At 40.5% G+C, this 18518-nt stretch overlaps 1 protein-coding gene and 2 long non-coding RNA genes across 3 annotated transcripts; all 3 read left to right on the forward strand.

The window, feature by feature from the left end:
* Positions 1-2957: 2957 nt before the first annotated feature.
* On the forward strand, positions 2958-3764 carry LOC112553594. The gene has a single exon (XM_025220935.1). It carries the CDS (start codon positions 2958-2960, stop codon positions 3762-3764), a length of 807 nt encoding a protein of 268 aa, XP_025076720.1.
* Positions 3765-8848: 5084 nt separating this feature from the next.
* Positions 8849-13310, forward strand: LOC112553641. The gene is made up of 3 exons (XR_003097088.1): positions 8849-8926; positions 11391-11488; positions 13095-13310. It is a non-coding gene; the product is annotated as an uncharacterized LOC112553641 (long non-coding RNA).
* A 958-nt stretch (positions 13311-14268) lies between these two features.
* LOC112553640 lies at positions 14269-18383 on the forward strand. The gene is made up of 3 exons (XR_003097087.1): positions 14269-14391; positions 15468-15617; positions 18196-18383. It is a non-coding gene; the product is annotated as an uncharacterized LOC112553640 (long non-coding RNA).
* The last annotated feature ends 135 nt before the right edge of the window (positions 18384-18518 follow it).

Consider the following 18518-nt stretch of genomic DNA (forward strand, 5'->3'; position numbering starts at 1 on the left):
TAACTACAGGTAATTTTAGATTGTAAGTACTTGTAGACAAACACTCGCTGGTGAACAAGTAATACGAGCAGTTGATTTGTAAACACGAGCTGAATGCTGATTTCCAGAAAACTGTTACCATAGTGATCAAATACTTACTGAAGCAGTTAGTGAACATTCATAACTGAAATAGTTTACTTCAACCCATTACACTAACTGTAAGTTTGATGGTCTTTTATGCACAGATTGTGGAAAAGAGCGGAAACAATTAAAAAAAAATGTCTTCACATTCGATAAACACAGTCCCCCCTCCACAGGTTTGTTCACACAGTCAAGTGGACACTTGCTTACATCCGGGATCTGTATGAACGCACACGTTTGATGCGCTGATAAAAGAATAAATAGTTGTGAATCAGATGCTGTTTATTACCATATAAATATTTGTATAGAACATATCCATAACAAAAAGTATAATGTGTTTTCTTGTCTTCCTCTGTCACACTTGCTTGATTGTAACATGTAACTACTTATGAAGTGAAACGCACTTTACACATGTATGTATGAGAGATGTACTAGGGGAAGGGGTGTCTATGTTGTCCTTCCACTAGTTTTATACTGGGAGTTTTGAGTCACTTTTATATGAAGGTGAAGACAGAAATGCTTTTTTTTGTTCCGAATAAAGCTATTTATCAAAAACAAACAAACAAACAAACAAACAAACAAAGAAAAAAAACATTATTCTAATTCCAACATTCAATATTTCACAGTCTAATATCACAATTTAGGTTCTCCAGGATTAAGAACAGATAATCAATTACAATTACAATTACAATTTTTTATTTACGAGGGGAAAATAAGCAACTGAGCGCTTTTTTCCATTTAGCCCTCGCCCTTTACAGGGAACGAAATTAACTAAATAAAGAATTAATTAAGCATTATAGAAAAAAATTGAATAAACATAAGGAAGGGAAGATATTTACAAGGTCTTTGGAGGCCTTATCTTGTAAGTGTTTTAACAGATGGCGTCGAAAGCATAGCCATCGGTAGCTTCAGAACAATACATTTGAGAGAAAACATTTACAATATTAACTTCAGGATATCAAACTCTTGAACAACTGAGTGCAAGGAGAACAGAAATGTAATTTACTTTAGTGAGGTTGTTAGGTAGCTGAGTTGATTCTTGCAAGGTGAGGCTCATGTAGTGACCATGCAATAATCTATAGATGCATAAATTATGTTAATGTGTTTATTTTAGTTAGATATTTCTACTTTTTCTAGTTTTCCAGTTGTTGCTAGCCTGACTATACAACTGTGTAACTGTTTGCACAGGTTGTGAACTGAGTCTTTATCCCGGAGAGCAAGCCTCTGGATTGGCTGATGGAATTTTTAAATATTTTTACTGTTTCTGTTTTTTATATAATTCCTTTCCTTACACTGAATAAAGAAGTTGACTCTCTCCCTCCTAGTGAGTTCATCTCTTTTTCATGAATGCATGGTCACTGCTGTCACGTGTCGCGTGCTGGCTCTGTCCGAGCTCTAGAGCTAGAGGGGTGGAGGGGGTTGCTGCGTCATTATCATCTGACGTCACTATAATCTGACGTCACTATAATCTGACGCAATTTTGTTTTTTGACGAAAGGAGAGCGGTCACCAAGGAGCAAGGGTTTGTGGGAAAAGAAATAAGATTGTGAGAAGGAAGCCATATTGAATTGTGAGGAATCTGTGGTGAGTACATTTGAGTAACATTTATCTGGGGGGAATCTGATTTGAGAACGGAGTAACATCTCTCTAACACATTTTCAGCTTCATTAGACTTGGCAAGTGTACAAACTCTCTTTTGATACAGACCAGCAAACAACACCAGAATAAAAAAGCATTAACGAAAGCTGGTATTTCACGGAAGTAATAATGTGGAAAGTAAAATGTACGTTAATATTCTATATATATATAAGGGCTTCCTCGCTAGTGTTTCTAATTTTGTAGTGGAATTATTCTCGGAAGGAAAGATAGTAAAACTTGTGATTTATGAGATTAGATTTTAAGTGCACTTTGTTTGTTTACCACGCTCGCATTATGAAGGATGTACCTGCTCAAATGTTGCTTGTGTGTCTGTGTGTGTCTGTGTGTGTGTGTGTCTGTGAGTGTGTCTGTGTGTGTGTCTGTGTGTGTGGACATAAATAAGCTTTGATGTGCATCGTCGTTGTCATACACTTTCATCAGTTATTGTTTCATGCTGTCTTCCTAGTAATCATGACATATTGATCTCAAACATATTGCATAAATTACACTTTACTTTGCAACATTGATACAATAATGTTGCCTCTTTAAAGTAGTTTTAGTACAATTTAAACACCTTGAAAATACACAAGTACACACAGCTTGCTACACTAGACCATTCCACCAGCCCATTGTAGACCTCATTGTATCTGCTGACACAATAGCAAGTTACATGTTTCAGTTTCTAATTCAACTCTCTGTTTTCACAGACTGATATTTTGTTCTTACTGTTATATGAAGTCACCGATTTATATTTACTGATATAACTAAAATTATTATTGCAGTTGACCCTTCAAAAGCGTGGGTTTGAACTGAGCAAGTCCAGTTATACGCGGATTTCAACCTTAAATTCCAATCTCAGCGACACCTGTCGACTTTCTCTGCCTGTGTCTTCTTTTGGTGAAAAGCAGTGTGCGTGGTATTTTGTGGGAGGACAAGGGAATTCCTTCGTGTGACTTGTGCTTCCATCTCATCACAGTCCAACTCATCATACCAGTGGTCCGAAAGTCTGCTCTTATTTATCAATTCGTATTGCCCTTCATTCCGAAAATGAAGATCACTGCACAGAAACTGTGTCCTTCATTTCGAAACATGTCAAGATTTAGGCTATTTTCAATTCTTGCGGCTTTAATTACAGTAGAGACATTTCCTCTTCTGTACACACTATACCGCTTACGATTACAGTACGACACTGCAAACTTAATGAAACTTATCGCTCAGGTTAACACTCTGACTGATAACACATCGTACTACACACTTATTACACCCAAAACTCATAAAGTGAAATTGGATGAAAGCCTCAAACTATTGCAGCCCACAGTGTCACAACAGGATGTGTACATTATGCAGGAAATCGTCGCAACTTTCTCTATAGTGATGACAAATGCGTCCTTGACCTTTTTCCTCTACAGTGGAAGTCTGCTGGGGTCGTGGCGCCACCACGGCCTGGTGCCCTGGGATGATGACTTGGATGTTGCTGTCCCGTCATGGCAGAAGGATGCCGTGGCTCACGTGTTGAATGGCCTCAAGCCGCACTATCTTCTTGATGTCACACAAGGAGTCAGATGGAAGTTCTTCTCCGCTCGGTCTCATGCTATCAGTAGGTTCACTTGGAAATGGCCGTTCCTGGACATCTCATTCTACAAGGAGAACAGAACCCTCATGTGGGACCAAGACAAATTCTCCAATGACTTCATCTTTAACAAAGAAGACGTATTTCCTTTGTCTGAGCGTCCTTTCATGGACATGATGCTGCCTGCCCCGAGAAACACAAAAGCCGTACTGTCCACCACCTACAACGTTAGCGTGTGTACATCGGGGTGGTTCAACCACCGTGAAGAAAAAAGAATTAACGACGAACTGAAGTCAGTGCCGTGTGAACAGCTGCAGCAAGTCTTTCCGTTTGTCAGGCGCCAGGCTGCAGTAGGCGGCCATGGAGGTTGTAACGAGAGTCTCGTCTTAAATGGAAATGTGTTGGCGTTGGTGGTGCTGAGCGGTGTGCAGTGCTAAGGTGGACTCTCTTGCCAGTTACTTTTGTTATACCTTGAATGTTTTTATTTACTTGTGCTCGGGATGTTTTGCTAGCTTTAGATGCAAGAATTTCTAGTACCTTTCACTTGTTTAATACGCTCGCGTTATCTTGTTGACATGTGCAATAAAGTGGGTGAGATCTGATTATTGTAAAGAGAAAATGCTTCTCATGCTCCAAATGCCACAAGTACTTCACTTTTAGATTTTAAGTTGCATGAGATGACAAAAATCTCGTTCACTCAAAGATTAAACTTTTATTTCTTATATATGACAAAGTTAGTCATATATCATTCAAGCATTCATGCAGACTAATACACTCACATACATATGTAAATTTTAAGAAATTATTTTATGACATTTTTGCACACACATACCAATGCTCATGCCTAATAGGTAGCAATGCTGGCATGCTGATACCTAGCTTGTGATCTACTTGTAAACGTGTGCAGTATCTTGTACCTGTATGAACACAATGGCAAGCAATCAGAAGTTTGTAGCCCATGGACATCCTGTAGTCTTCTTCTTCTTGTTCCTATTCGCCCCCAGTGGAGCACAGGTCCGACACCACACCCCACCATCGGACCCAGTGCTGGGCGTTCCTTTCCAGTTGGGACCATGTCCTGCCAGCTGTCTCTGCCTCTCTGTGGACCGATCTCCTCCATGTCTGTCTTGTCTCCCAACCTTGCGCCTTCCTGTGGGTTCCAGCCCAGAGCTTGTCTTGTTAAATTGTCGGCTGGCTTTCGTCAGGTGTGACCATATAGACGAAAAAATTACCACAATTCCATTTTACTAAATATGCTTGCAGTTTCTTTCACAGCAATGAAGGTATGAAAAGGCATTAGCACATACAAAAAATACGAGGCAGGCAATAATAAATCTGGAATCAGTTGTGCTGCATGAAAAGCAAAACTATATGAGCAATAGCATATAAAAATATACATATAAGACATGATTGGGTAAGTCTCTTCTGTTTTATTTGTTGAGGTAAGTGTTGACAGTTTAAACTTTTCTATATACTTTTTGCACTACCAGTGTGCATGAACCATAAAATCTGATTTGACAATCAATATTGCCTTTAAATATCTTTACAAATAATTAAAAATACCTTGTGAAAATTTTAAAATTTTCACGCCATTCTCTCACCGTTTGTCTTCTTCGACGACTGGCGATGAAATAATCAAACTCAGCTACAGTGGTTCAGTGAACCTTTCGCTCACTCATGCACTCTTCCGTAAAACATAGTCCATGCGTCCTCACGAGCATTTATAAAAGGGCGACAATCCCTGTCTCCCAAAACTGATAAGGGGGATAAACGCCCGTTCGTAACAAACATAGCTGGCAGTGTACTTCACACTGTCGGGACTGCAAACCTTCTGTGGAAGAAACCATTAAACTACATTTTATAAATGATAAGGAGCTGTTTGCTCGGTGTATCATGCAGGACGAACTATAAACATACACAGCTGTGAAGAATGATACGGGTAGAGTACCCTGAGAATATCAATGTATCAAGCCGGTAGCTGGTCTGCCTATCTACTTACATCTGTATAATGGAGACATGGCGTCATTATCGATTTTATAGAGTGAGACAGGCTGCACTGTTATGCAACCTTTGTAGATGAGAGATTAATTGAGAAGAAGCATGGAGGACAGTGGAAGTGAGAGGTAGATAGAGCAGTAGTAGTCCATGAACATTCAAACACATATCCCGTGTGGGGAATGTTAAGTCCTGCTTCCAGTTCTAAATGTCACTACCATGTAATGTTTCCAACATATTTGCACCAGAACCAGTCACATACTCCACAAAATGTCAACTACAAACCCACGGATGAGAGTCTGATTAAAACACTCGCTCAAAGTTTGAACGACTTCTGAAAGAATGTTGCTGTAATAAACACAAATCTCAATATTTTATTCAAAACTGAAACAAAACAGCCTTGACTGAAGTTCTGCCTAAACGACAGATGCATGTCCTATAGCAGTTGAGAGTGGTTCACTGGGGACATGCGAAGCAAACGGTGGACAGGTAAGAGAGTATAGAGTGAGGGAGAGATAGAAACAGAGAAAGAAAAAAAGAGAACAAGAGAAAAACTGAAATGATGACTTTGACTTTAAATTTTTTGGAAAAGCATTCCGAATCCATCAAGACCTGTAGACTGTCTTACTGATACTTCTGACCCCGCACAGTCAGGGTGAACTTGCACAGGCGGGAACACAGGTGTGGTGAGGGATGAAAGGCAAGTGTGGAGACTTTTCGGGGGAATAATAATAATAATAAAGACATTATAATTTTTGATGTTGTTTGCCCATGTTTTCGACATTAAAAAAATTCTTCCAAGTGTCTTTTGTAACACGTCCCAGTTTACGAGAAAAGTTCGGATTTTCAGAATTGAATTTATGAGTCACACCAACAGATGGCACAAACATAACAACAGCTCATGCATTTCACATTGAAAGGAAGAACCAGCTGCCGGCAAGGTTGCTTTCTCTCTCAGCCATGGAAGTGATGCTCGTGTTTACTTTCACCACGCACTTGTATAACTGGACTGCTGGCAGACGATTTTTTTTCAGTTAACTATTAAAACGAGGCATGAGACGACAAAGATTCCGATTTATTCACATTCTTTATTTAGGCTCGCCGAGACTAACAGCGGATTACTTTGCAAGAGGCTAAGCGTTGGTCGTGGCAGACAAACAACAATTCACTTATACACATCCATGCTTTTACAGTGAGGTTGTCAGATTCTCTCTCCCTTCATCTCCCTTCTGCTCTTCTTCTTTCACGTCTACTCTGTCCTTCAAAATGGTCGACTTGCTACTTGTTTGTCACCAGTAAAACTTTGCACCCAACCAGCATCATCTTTCTGAAAAAAATAGTTCATTTGCCTCACAGTTTATATCGACTGCTAGCATCCAGCACTTGACTCATGACACACAGTACAACACAGTATTAGTACCGAGCACAGTTCCTACTATACAGATACTGTGTGTAGTGGGATGTAGATATAACTGTGTACAGTCCCTACTATACAAATACTGTGTGTAGTGGGATGTAGATATAACTGTGTACAGTCACTACTATACAAATACTGTGTGTAGTGGGATGTAGATATAACTGTGTACAGTCCCTACTATACAAATACTGTGTGTAGTGGGATGTAGATATAACTGTGTACAGTCACTACTATACAAATACTGTGTGTAGTGGGATGTAGATATAACTGTGTACAGTCCCTACTATACAAATACTGTGTGTAGTGGGATGTAGATATAACTGTGTACAGTTCCTACTATACAAATACTGTGTGTAGTGGGATGTAGATATAACTGTCTACAATCACATACATATTCCACATACTGTTAAGTGTAGACAAGGAGTAGGAAGTCTCTCAGAAGTACATAATGTGAAATGTAGACAAGTTGTAACTACAGGTAATTGTAGATTGTAAGTACTTGTAGACAAACACTCGCTGGTGGAGAAGTAATACAAGCAGTTGATTTGTAAACACGAGCTGAATGCTGATTTCCAGAAAACTGTTACCATAGTGATCAAATACTTACTGAAGCAGTTAGTGAACATTCATAACTGAAATAGTTTACTTCAACCCATTACACTAACTGTAAGTTTGATGGTCTTTTATGCACAGACTGTGGAAAAGAGCGGAAACAATTAAACAAAATCTGTCTTCACATTCGATAAACACAGTCCCCCCTCCACAGGTTTGTTCACACAGTCAAGTGGACACTTGCTCACATCCGGGATCTGTATGAACGCACACGTTTGATGCGCTGATAAAAGAATAAATAGTTGTGAATCAGATGCTGTTTATTACCATATAAATATTTGTATAGAACATATCCATAACAAAAAGTATAATGTGTTTTCTTGTCTTCCTCTGTCACACTTGCTTGATTGTAACATGTAACTACTTATGAAGTGAAACGCACTTTACACATGTATGTATGAGAGATGTACTAGGGGAAGGGGTGTCTATGTTGTCCTTCCACTAGTTTTATACTGGGAGTTTTGAGTCACTTTTATATGAAGGTGAAGACAGAAATGCTTTTTTTTGTTCCGAATAAAGCTATTTATCAAAAACAAACAAACAAACAAACAAACAAACAAACAAACAAACAAACAAACAAACAAACAAAGAAAAAAAAAACATTATTCTAATTCCAACATTCAATATTTCACAGTGTAATATCACAATTTAGGTTCTCCAGGATTAAGAACAGATAATCAATTACAATTACAATTACAATTTTTTATTTACGAGGGGAAAATAAGCAACTGAGCGCTTTTTCCATTTAGCCCTCGCCCTTTACAGGGAACGAAATTAACTAAATAAAGAATTAATTAAGCATTATAGAAAAAAATTGAATAAACAATAAGGAAGGAAGATATTTACAAGGTCTTTGGAGGCCTTATCTTGTAAGTGTTTTAACAGATGGCGTCGAAAGCATAGCCATCGGTAGCTTCAGAACAATACATTTGAGAGAAAACATTTACAATATTAACTTCAGGATATCAAACTCTTGAACAACTGAGTGCAAGGAGAACAGAAATGTAATTTACTTTAGTGCAAGTTGTTAGGTAGCTGAGTTGATTCTTGCAAGGTGAGGCTCATGTAGTGACCATGCAATAATCTATAGATGCATAAATTATGTTAATGTGTTTATTTTAGTTAGATATTTCTACTTTTTCTAGTTTTCCAGTTGTTGTTAGCCTAACTATACAACCGTGTAACTGTTTGCACAGGTTGTGAACTGAGTCTTTATCCCGGAGAGCAAGCCTCTGGATTGGCTGATGGAATTTTTAAATATTTTTACTGTTTCTGTTTTTTATATAATTCCTTTCCTTACACTGAATAAAGAAGTTGACTCTCTCCCTCCTAGTGAGTTCATCTCTTTTTCATGAATGCATGGTCACTGCTGTCACGTGTCGCGTGCTGGCTCTGTCCCAGCTCTAGAGCTAGAGGGGTGGAGGGGGTTGCTGCGTCATTATCATCTGACGTCACTATAATCTGACGCAATTTTGTTTTTTGACGAAAGGAGAGCGGTCACCAGTGAGCAAGGGTGGGTGGGAAAAGAAATAAGATTGTGAGAAGGAAGCCATATTGAATTGTGAGGAATCTGTGGTGAGTACATTTGAGTAACATTTATCTGGGAGGAATCTGATTTGAGAACGGAGTAACATCTCTCTAACACATTTTCAGCTTCATTAAACTTGGCAAGTGTACAAACTCTCTTTTGATACAGACCAGCAAACAACACCAGAATAAAAAAGCATCAACGAAAGCTGGTATTGCACGGAAGTAATAATGTGGAAAGTAAAATGTACGTTAATATTGTATATATATATAAGGGCTTCTTCGCTAGTGTTTCCAATTTTGTAGTGGAATTATTCTCGGAAGGAAAGATAGTAAAACTTGTGATTTATGAGATTAGATTTTAAGTGCATTTTGTTTGTTTACCACGCTCGCATTATGAAGGATGTACCTGCTCAAATGTTGCTTGTGTGTCTGTGTGTGTCTGTGTGTGTCTGTGTGTCTGTGTGTGTTTCTGTGTGTGTGTCTGTGTGTGCGGACATAAATAAGCTTTGATGTGCATCGTCGTTGTCATACACTTTGATCAGTTATTGTTTCATGCTGTCTTCCTAGTAATCATGAAATGTAGTTCTCAAACATACTGCATAGATTACACTTTACTTTGCAACATTGATACAATAATGTTGCCTGTTTAAAGTAGTTTTAGTACAATTTAAACACCTTGAAAATACACAAGTACACACAGCTTCCTACACTAGACCATTCCACCAGCCCATTGTAGACCTCATTGTATCTGCTGACACAATAGCAAGTTACCTATTTGAGTTTCTAATTCAACTCTGTGTTTTCACAGACTGATATTTTGTTCTTACTGTTATATGAAGTCACCGATTATATTTACTAATACAACTAAAATTATTATTGCAGTTTACCCTTCAAAAGCGTGGGTTTGAACTGAGCAAGTCCAGTTATACGCGGATTTCAACCTTAAATTCCAATCTCAGCGCCACCTGTCGACTTTCTCTGCCTGTGTCTTCTTTTGGTGAAAAGCAGTGTGCGTGGTATTTTGTGGGAGGACAAGGGAATTCCTTCGTGTGACTTGTGCTTCCATCTCATCACAGTCCAACTCATCATACCAGTGGTCCGAAAGTCTGCTCTTGTTTATCAATTCGTATTGCCCTTCATTCCGAAAATGAAGATCACTGCAGAGAAACTGTGTCCTTCATTTCGAAACATGTCAAGATTTAGGCTATTTTCAATTCTTGCGGCTTTAATTACAGTAGAGACATTTCCTCTTCTGTATATACTATACCGCTTACGATTACAGTACGACACTGCAAACTTAAAGAAACTTATCGCTCAGGTTAACACTCTGACTGATAACACATTGTACTACACACTTATAACATTCGAAAGTCATAAAGTGAAATTGGATGAAAGCCTCAAACTATTCCAGCCCACAGTGTCACAACAGGATGTGTACATTATGCAGGAAATCGTCTCAACTTTCTCTATAGTGATGACTAAGGCGTCCTTGACATTTTTCCTCTACAGTGGAAGTCTGCTGGGGTCGTGGCGCCACCACGGCCTGGTGCCCTGGGATGATGACTTGGATGTTGCTGTCCCGTCATGGCAGAAGGACGCCGTGGCTCACGTGTTGAATGGCCTCAAGCCGCACTATCTTCTTGATGTTACACAAGGAGTCAGATGGAAGTTCTTCTCCACTCGGTCTCATGCTATCGGTAGGTTCTCTTGGAAATGGCCGTACCTGGACATCTCATTCTACTTGGAGTACAGAACCCTCATGTGGGACCAAGACCAATTTTCCAATTACTTCATCTTTAACAAAAAAGACGTATTTCCATTGTCTGAGCGTCCTTTCATGGACATGATGCTGCCTGCCCCGAGAAACACAAAAGCCGTACTGTCCCGCACCTACAGCCTTAGCGTGTGTACATCGGGGTGGTTCAACCACCGTGAAGAGATGGGTAGGAGCGAACAGAAGTCAGTGCCGTGTGAACAGCTGCAGCAAGTCTTTCCGTTTGTCAGGCGCCAGGCTGCAGTAGGCGGCCATGGAGGTTGTAACGAGAGTCTCGTCTTAAATGGAAATGTGTTGGCGTGGGTGGTGCTGAGCGGTGTGCAGTGCTAAGGTGGACTCTCTTGCCAGTTACTTTTGTTAAACCTTGAATGTTTTTATTTACTTTTTGTCGGGATGTTTTGCTAGCTTTAGATGCAAGAATTTCTAGTACCTTTCACTTGTTTAATACGCTTGCGTTATCTTGTAATCAAGGATCTACCCTGTTGTGAGATCTGATTATGGTAAAGAGAAAAAGCTTCTCCGCTTTTTTTATCCATGCTCGAAATGCCACAAGTACTTCATTTCTAGATTTTAAGATGCATGACATGACAAAGGTCTCATTCATTCAAAGGATAAACTTTATTTCTTACATATGACAAAGTAAGTTATATATCAAGCAAGCATTCATGCAGTCTAACACACTCACACACACACATGGGTACATTTTTAAAGATGATTGTGGCTAACCATCTCCAGACGTCGGAGGATGCATGCCGTAACAGTTGGCATAGTCGCACGAACGCTCCACCCCTCGCTCGGCCAGAGACGGCTTGTGACGGACCATCGGACCCCAGGTGAGCGCAGACCACACAGCAACGATAAAGACAATGTTCCCTTACAAAGCAAACTAATTTGTTAACTACGTAAAATAATGCAAGAGAAACATCTTATACATCTCTAACACCTACATAAAAAGGATAGATAAGAATAAGCAAACAAAAATAAATACAATAAAACAGTTGCCCTGTGCACAGGCGAGATACAAAGTAATCACAAAGAATACACACCACCTGCGGGGTAGCAGGTCAAAGTGTCGCCCTCTGACCCTGAGTGCCCCCCCCAGCACTAACCCCTCTTCCTCTCCTCCAGCTCCCCTCTCCCTCCTCTCGTCCATAGGCTAAGCGCTAAGGCAGCGGTTCTCAACCTTTTACTTGTGACGCCCCCGTGACGAACAAAGGCAAAGGAAGGGTTAGCTGAAGGGTCAGGGGAGCCGATACCAAAGATAATTTACCACCACCCCACCCCATCAATGTGCACCAGTATTGCTACAAACTGATGTATCTCCCAGTCAGTTGATGAAACATGAGGTTGAAGATGAAGTGCACGTGTTGTCTGAGTGTCCTGCCTGTGACAGTTACAGGGCTAAAGGTGATGTATTATAAGCTACAACACCATATGATCAGGGTACAGATACAATCATGTGAGTTTATCTAGATAACTCCCACACAACTATCAAACACACTTCAAAAATAAAACTCTATATATCTGTAATAAGTACTTAAAAACAGAAATGAAATGAGTACATTCTTGAAACCATAAACGAATGCTAGTGTGTAAAATGCAGCGCTATTGTAAATATTGTTGATGTCGTTTTATTTCTATTTCCCCCTTGAAACAAACCAAAGGTTTGCTCAGTAAAGAAGTGAAACTCGACCTGCCTTCATGATGAAAGAACTTTCTGAACATCTTAACGTGGCTGACTGCAGCCTAACAGTCAAATGAGTTGCTATGCCAATATTTTACTTACGCGTTAGTTATACAGGTAATAACCAATGGTGCACCGGGCTACTGTGAGCCAATGAACTTTGCACTAGTGCAGTTTAAAAAAACAAGGTTGGAGAAGTATTTTGTATATTTTCAAAGACCCACGAAGGACCATGAAAGGTGTCCTTAGTCTAGAAAGGCAGATATGTCTTACTGTAAGTTGATCCAGACATAAAATTGTCGTGGACTGGACGACAGTTATGTAATGTCAGGTGTGTCTGACCCTGGCCGTTGTATTATTTTCACCTGTTTAGCATGACGCAACGGCAGGAACAGATTGCATTATACAAACTCTCTTCTAGCAATTTCCTTGACTACGAAACCTCATGTCTCCCTTTGGTTTTGTGTGTTTATGTTAAAGGAAAAAGCAAGTCAAATGGTAAGATGGCCTTAAATACTGACCTTTTGAATCATCTCTGATATACAAGGAGGCTAAAAGGAGAGCAAAAGACAAGGAGAATATGTAGCCTCAAACACAATCCACTGCTTTCTTAACATCAGCCTTTTCAGCAGAGCTTGAATAATGGTTTCAGTGCATGTATCAGAAAATGTTATTTAATCAAATGAGGACTATAACAATAGAGTGAGTATTCAGAGAATTTTTCACAAGTTCTCTATTGCAACTATTGTCTGAAGGAACATCTGCGGAGTCTGGACATTGCTTCATAGCTAAGGCGAGTCCTTTGCCCCTGATTTCCCGGGGACAACGACTTGCCCTTGCACACTAGTACTGATCCAGATTTCATACTGGTTAGTTTGGATTTGTATTTTTGTTACTGAAGAATACTGATAAGGAAAAAAATGTAGAAATGGAAGCTTGTCAAAACAGCAAATAAAAAATGTACTAAAATACCTATTTTGTAATTTATCAACAGCACAACTTTTCATTAATTTGTTTTCTTCGTACAAGTGTTCCTTGATTTCAGTTAAGCAGAAGGCCAGGCTTTAAATATTTAGCTGATCTGTTAATAAGTAATAATAAATGATAATTTATAAAGCGCACTACCTCAGCCTTTCACGGAGGAAAATGAAACACTCGCAATATCATAACTCAAACTTTACTTTCATTTCCTTTAAAGTTTATGTATTACATGGAGATTTAATTTTCAGCATACAAGAGCAATTGTGTAAAATTTGATAATGAAAGCAAGATCACTCATATCCACACGCTAGCATATCCTAGAGCTGTAAAGATAATCAAGAGTCGTTAAGCTCGAGAAAAGATCAAAGGTCATGGAAAGAGTAATAAACGATGAGCCAGCACGGGCCTCAGGGTACACGATCTCTTGTAATTGTAATCGTAAATTATTTTCCAGTATATAATAATATGCTTACATATAGATCATAAGGGGGGCCGCATGTTTACTTTTACGACAACCAGTTTGTTATTCTTTCAGTGCTGAAGACAAAACAAAGGCTGATGACATTAATCTCATATCTGCTAATATTAGTGTTGTGTGTCATACGCATCTTTCCTAGCGATGATTTAAATAACATTCCTCCGTGAATTAAAGTCAGACGATTGTTTTCACTCACTCACTAACACAATCGAACTTCCGAACACACACACACACACACACGCACACACACATCCATACACTAATGCTCACACACGCGTGCATGCGCATATAAATATGCAGTACGCACGCACGAACGCACGAACGCACACACGAACTGTAGCAGCGTCATGAGGAGGACACACCAGCAGGCCCCCCCCCTCCAGCAACTGTTACTCCAGGTTAAAAATAGATTCAGTTCAGTCTGATGTGTCCACACCATCAACAGCCAGCTTTTTGAGAAATCGGGAATTTCGCTGTTACTTTCACTTTCTGGGAAACGATGTCGCAAAGCTGATACCACGTGACCAGCTGCTTGACGACCTCATCTTTCCATGTCCATTCACTGACAAGGCACAGGCACTGAGGCGAGTCAGGTAAACACTCAGCTTCTGCTTTTTATTGTGTTTAAAGATGGTCATTATGTCCACAGCATGGACACTTTATTGTCAGCTAACTCTGTAGGCCACTGAAGCCATGTTGTAAACATCATCCTGGCATCCTGGCATGTTTGGGGGATAGTAAGCAGTTCCTGCACGGTTGTCATTCACGTTCGTCAGTCAGTTTTCCTCTGACCACCGCATCAGCCGCAGTGAAGATCAGTTTACATACAGGGCTGCGAGAGCCAGCCCGGGCCCGGGACAGACGACCTCTCCGGGCCCCTTGTACTTGTAAGCGTAAATTATTTTTCCCAATATTAATGTTAATTTGTATTCTACAGACTTGAAACTCAACTTCTGCATGTGTAAATGCTTGGGTGTTCTGTCCTTAGACCTTTCTTTAAAAGAAAAAGAAAAGAGAAGAAAGAAAAAAAATCCACTGACCAAGGCCGGGCCCCCTTGACACCGCGGGCCGGGTACACCAGACCCCCTGTCCCCTCTCTCGTCAGGCCTGTTTACATATTTATATCGCTTATACAGATACATGAGACTGGGATACCCTTGCTAGGTTGTAGGTGTACTTGAACCTCAACATACTGTCCATGTGGCTGTGGTATATTTTAAACCAGACGGACTTGTCTAAAATTTCTGTCCAACATAATCACACATTGGAGTAAATGTGTTAGGTTAAAAAGGAGAAGAATTCAACTAAGGCTGAACATGTAATAATTGATGCTTACTCTTATGTTGTTAATCTTCCTGCATGACAAACGGCTTGTTGTGTAACGACTCATGTCTTTAAAGGTCTAGTGGGGAGCAATTAGTTGTACAGTACACAGGTCAGGACTGTACATTGATACGAAGTGTATGTGACTTCTCTTTGTACCTGGTAGTGTGTATAGACGTTTATAGACATCTCAAGACAAAGAAGTTGAGACAGTTACACAGCTATTTGGAAAACAGGACCTGACACTGAACTTGACCCAGTCACAACAAAACATATTGCACCCCTCTAGTCTTTAATAAGCTACGTGTAAAACATTCATGACACGTGTGCTGCTTACCAATTCTAGGTCATGGCTGCTTTGAGCGACTGGGACGAACAATTCGAAGCTAAGTGGCTGAAAAGATCAATTGAGGAAATCATTGCTGCACTCGACAAACATCGCAAAAATGTCAACATTTCCGAGTGACCGGAAGTTCTGTGGCCATCGCCACAGGAGGTAGGTGTCGTTGACCGTATCATGCAGGATGGACACAAAGGTATGATCCGCACTTTGGATAACAGGAGCATATTTAGTAGGAATGAAGAAAATGCAATAAGTCATGTGGATGATTGTCGCTGTCTGCATGGGTGGGGAGAGAGAGAGAGAAAAAAAAGAAAAAAAAAGAAGAAAAAAAAAACCCCGAGTTGAGAGATAATTACCGCGCCCTTACTACAAACAAAAAATTGTTTAGGCGCCAAAGAAAAGATAACAGAAACCAATCGCAACAATGATTCATAACATATTTGAATTTAAACATTTAACAGTAAAATTTGAGAACAGTTTTGTTTGTAAACAATTCCATTGCAAGATTTCTGATTCTCGCAAGATGTTCGCAGTTGTGAATGGTCTCCTGGGTAAAAGATGTGACTCAGCCTGTTCTTCCAGAGATGGATGATCAGATCGCTGCCAGTACACTAAGGCTTTATTTTGAAGACAAGATAAAGACCATCATGGACAGCTTCAGTGACTCGGTTGCTACTGTGGAGCAAACCAAGTGACTTGTTTTGTGGCATGCCCCTCTCTAACTTTCAACCAGTGAGAAGATGAACTATTGAAATTAGTTCGGCGTTGTCGCCCAACCACGTCTGTGGATGATCCTATCCCCACTAGTTTCTTCTCCAGCACCTTGACATTCTACTTCCTGTACTAGTTCGCATAGTCAATGCTAGCCTTTCTCTGCCTCTGTACCCAGACAATTTAAAACAGCTGTGATCAAGCCTATCTTAAAGAAGCACAACTTGGACCCTAGCTTGTGTAAAAACTATAGACCTGTGTCGAATTTTGCCTTTTGTTTCGAAACTTGTGGAGCGTGTCGTTGCTCAGCAGTTGACATTCCACCTGGACCGCTACAGCTTATTGGATAAATTCCAGTCGGCGTATAGACCCAAGCACAGCTGTGAGACAGCCCTTCTGTCTTATGAACGATCTTCTGTGCAGTCGGATGCAGGGAAAGTGACTCTTGTGGTCCTCCTTGATCTGAGTGCGGCCTTCGATGTCATTGATCACACCACTCTACTAACTCGTCTCCAGATGGAGGTGGGCATTGTGGTTCCGCCTTGCAGTGGTTCCATTCCTACCTCAGTGATCGCACACAAAGGGTGATGGTCAATTCAAGCTTCTTCAGTGACAGTTCCACTGCTGTGCGGTGTCCGCAGGGCTCTGTTTTGGGGCCCGGTTCTATTTTCTATTTACACATCTCAGCTTGGTCCTCTCATTGAGAAGCATAATGTGAACCGTAAGATGTTTGCAGATGACACTGAACTCTATTTTTCATTTAGTACTGACAGTGAGTCGGTGCGTGAGGCAGTTTGTGCTGTAGAAGATTGTTGCTTAGAGGTCAAGTCATGGATGCTGAGGAATAAACTCAAGCTTAATGATGAGAAGACAGAGGCGATGCTATGTGGTTCCAAGCTTAGCCTTAGTAAGTCTCTCTAGACTCCATCCAAGTGGGTCAAGCTAGAATTCCTCTCTCCAGCTCCGTACGGAACCTTGGACTCTATGTCGACAATCTTCTAACTATGTCTGATCATGTCAGTTTTGTAGTCAAGGCATGTTATTTCCATATCCGCACTCTTGGACGACTCCGACCCAGTCTTAATAAGAAAGACTGCAAATGCAGTTGCTGTGTCCTCATCGGTTCTACATTAGACTATGCCAACAGCTGCCTCTGGGGGATTTCAAAGAGCGAGTTGTCGAGGCTACAGCGAGTGCAAAATACGGCTGCGAGGATAGTGGCAGGAAAAGAAAACAACTGACATATTACTCCTGTACTTCGTGACCTACATTGGCTTCCTGTGGAGAAGAGAATTGAGCATAAATTGTTAACCTTAACCTATGGCTGTCTTCACGACCTTGCGCCTGCCTATCTGCAAGAACTCATTCGCTGTTACCAACCCAGCGGAACCTTCGTTCAGCAGCACACTTCAGACTTGAACGACCGAGTGTTCAGTCAGGGAATGCTAATAAGAAGACTGCGGGTTTCAGATCCTTCTCCAATGTAGCCCCGCTTTTGTGGAACTCGCTTCCCCTCTCGACCAAGGAGTCTGATAGTATTGGATCTTTCAAGAAACATCTGAAGACTCACTTGTTTAAACTTTTTTGAAGTTTTCATTTGACCTGCAGTTTGGTGGCTGCTGGGATCACCGCGCATTGAGCGCATCTTTGTGATGCGGATACTGGCGCGCTATAAAACTACATCATCATCATCATCATCATCATCAAGATATGGCCAAAAAAGTCACAGAAACTGTCAGTACAGTCTGACACGCATTCAGTCCATCTTCTCATAGATGTGTGTAAATGTAACATTCCTGCAAGAATTGTAAGAGCAAAACAAGTTCATCACTCAGAAACTTTAGTGTAGTCCTCATCACATTGGTCCCCATCAGTCCAGAGAGCTTTATTTGACAAGTTTTTATTGTTACTACTACTCGTAATATATATTATGTACACACATCTACAAATAGTTCATGTTTTATGAATATTATGTATGAACTTACATTCATCTTTTATTTTGACATCATGTATATTTAAGGGACAGCAGCTGGTCTGGCCATAGCCGCGCCCTTCACCCTGGGTGTGACCCTGATTCCAGCCATTGTCTTGGGCATCATCGCCAGCGTGGGCGCGGGTGTGTCTGTCGGTGCTTCTGTTACAGAATATTTCCTCAGGAAGCATAATGTCAAAGAGGTACAGACGAAATGGGATGAATTCCGACGTGAGTATATTGAGACACAACCTGGATGAGGAAACAGCTACTAAATGAGAGTGAAAACGAAAGTACCAAGGAAACCTTGGCTCCTGTGTGAACACCACTGTGCGTGGGCAGCCACAGGAAACCTTAACTCCTTTGTGAAC

This window comes from Pomacea canaliculata, linkage group LG13, assembly GCF_003073045.1.
Source record: "Pomacea canaliculata isolate SZHN2017 linkage group LG13, ASM307304v1, whole genome shotgun sequence".
NCBI lineage: Eukaryota > Metazoa > Mollusca > Gastropoda > Architaenioglossa > Ampullariidae > Pomacea > Pomacea canaliculata.

What these genes read in the sequence shown, in the direction of transcription:
- LOC112553594 (XM_025220935.1), top strand. Translation starts at nt 2,958, where the DNA reads ATGAAACTTATCGCTCAGGTTAACACTCTGACTGATAACACATCGTAC.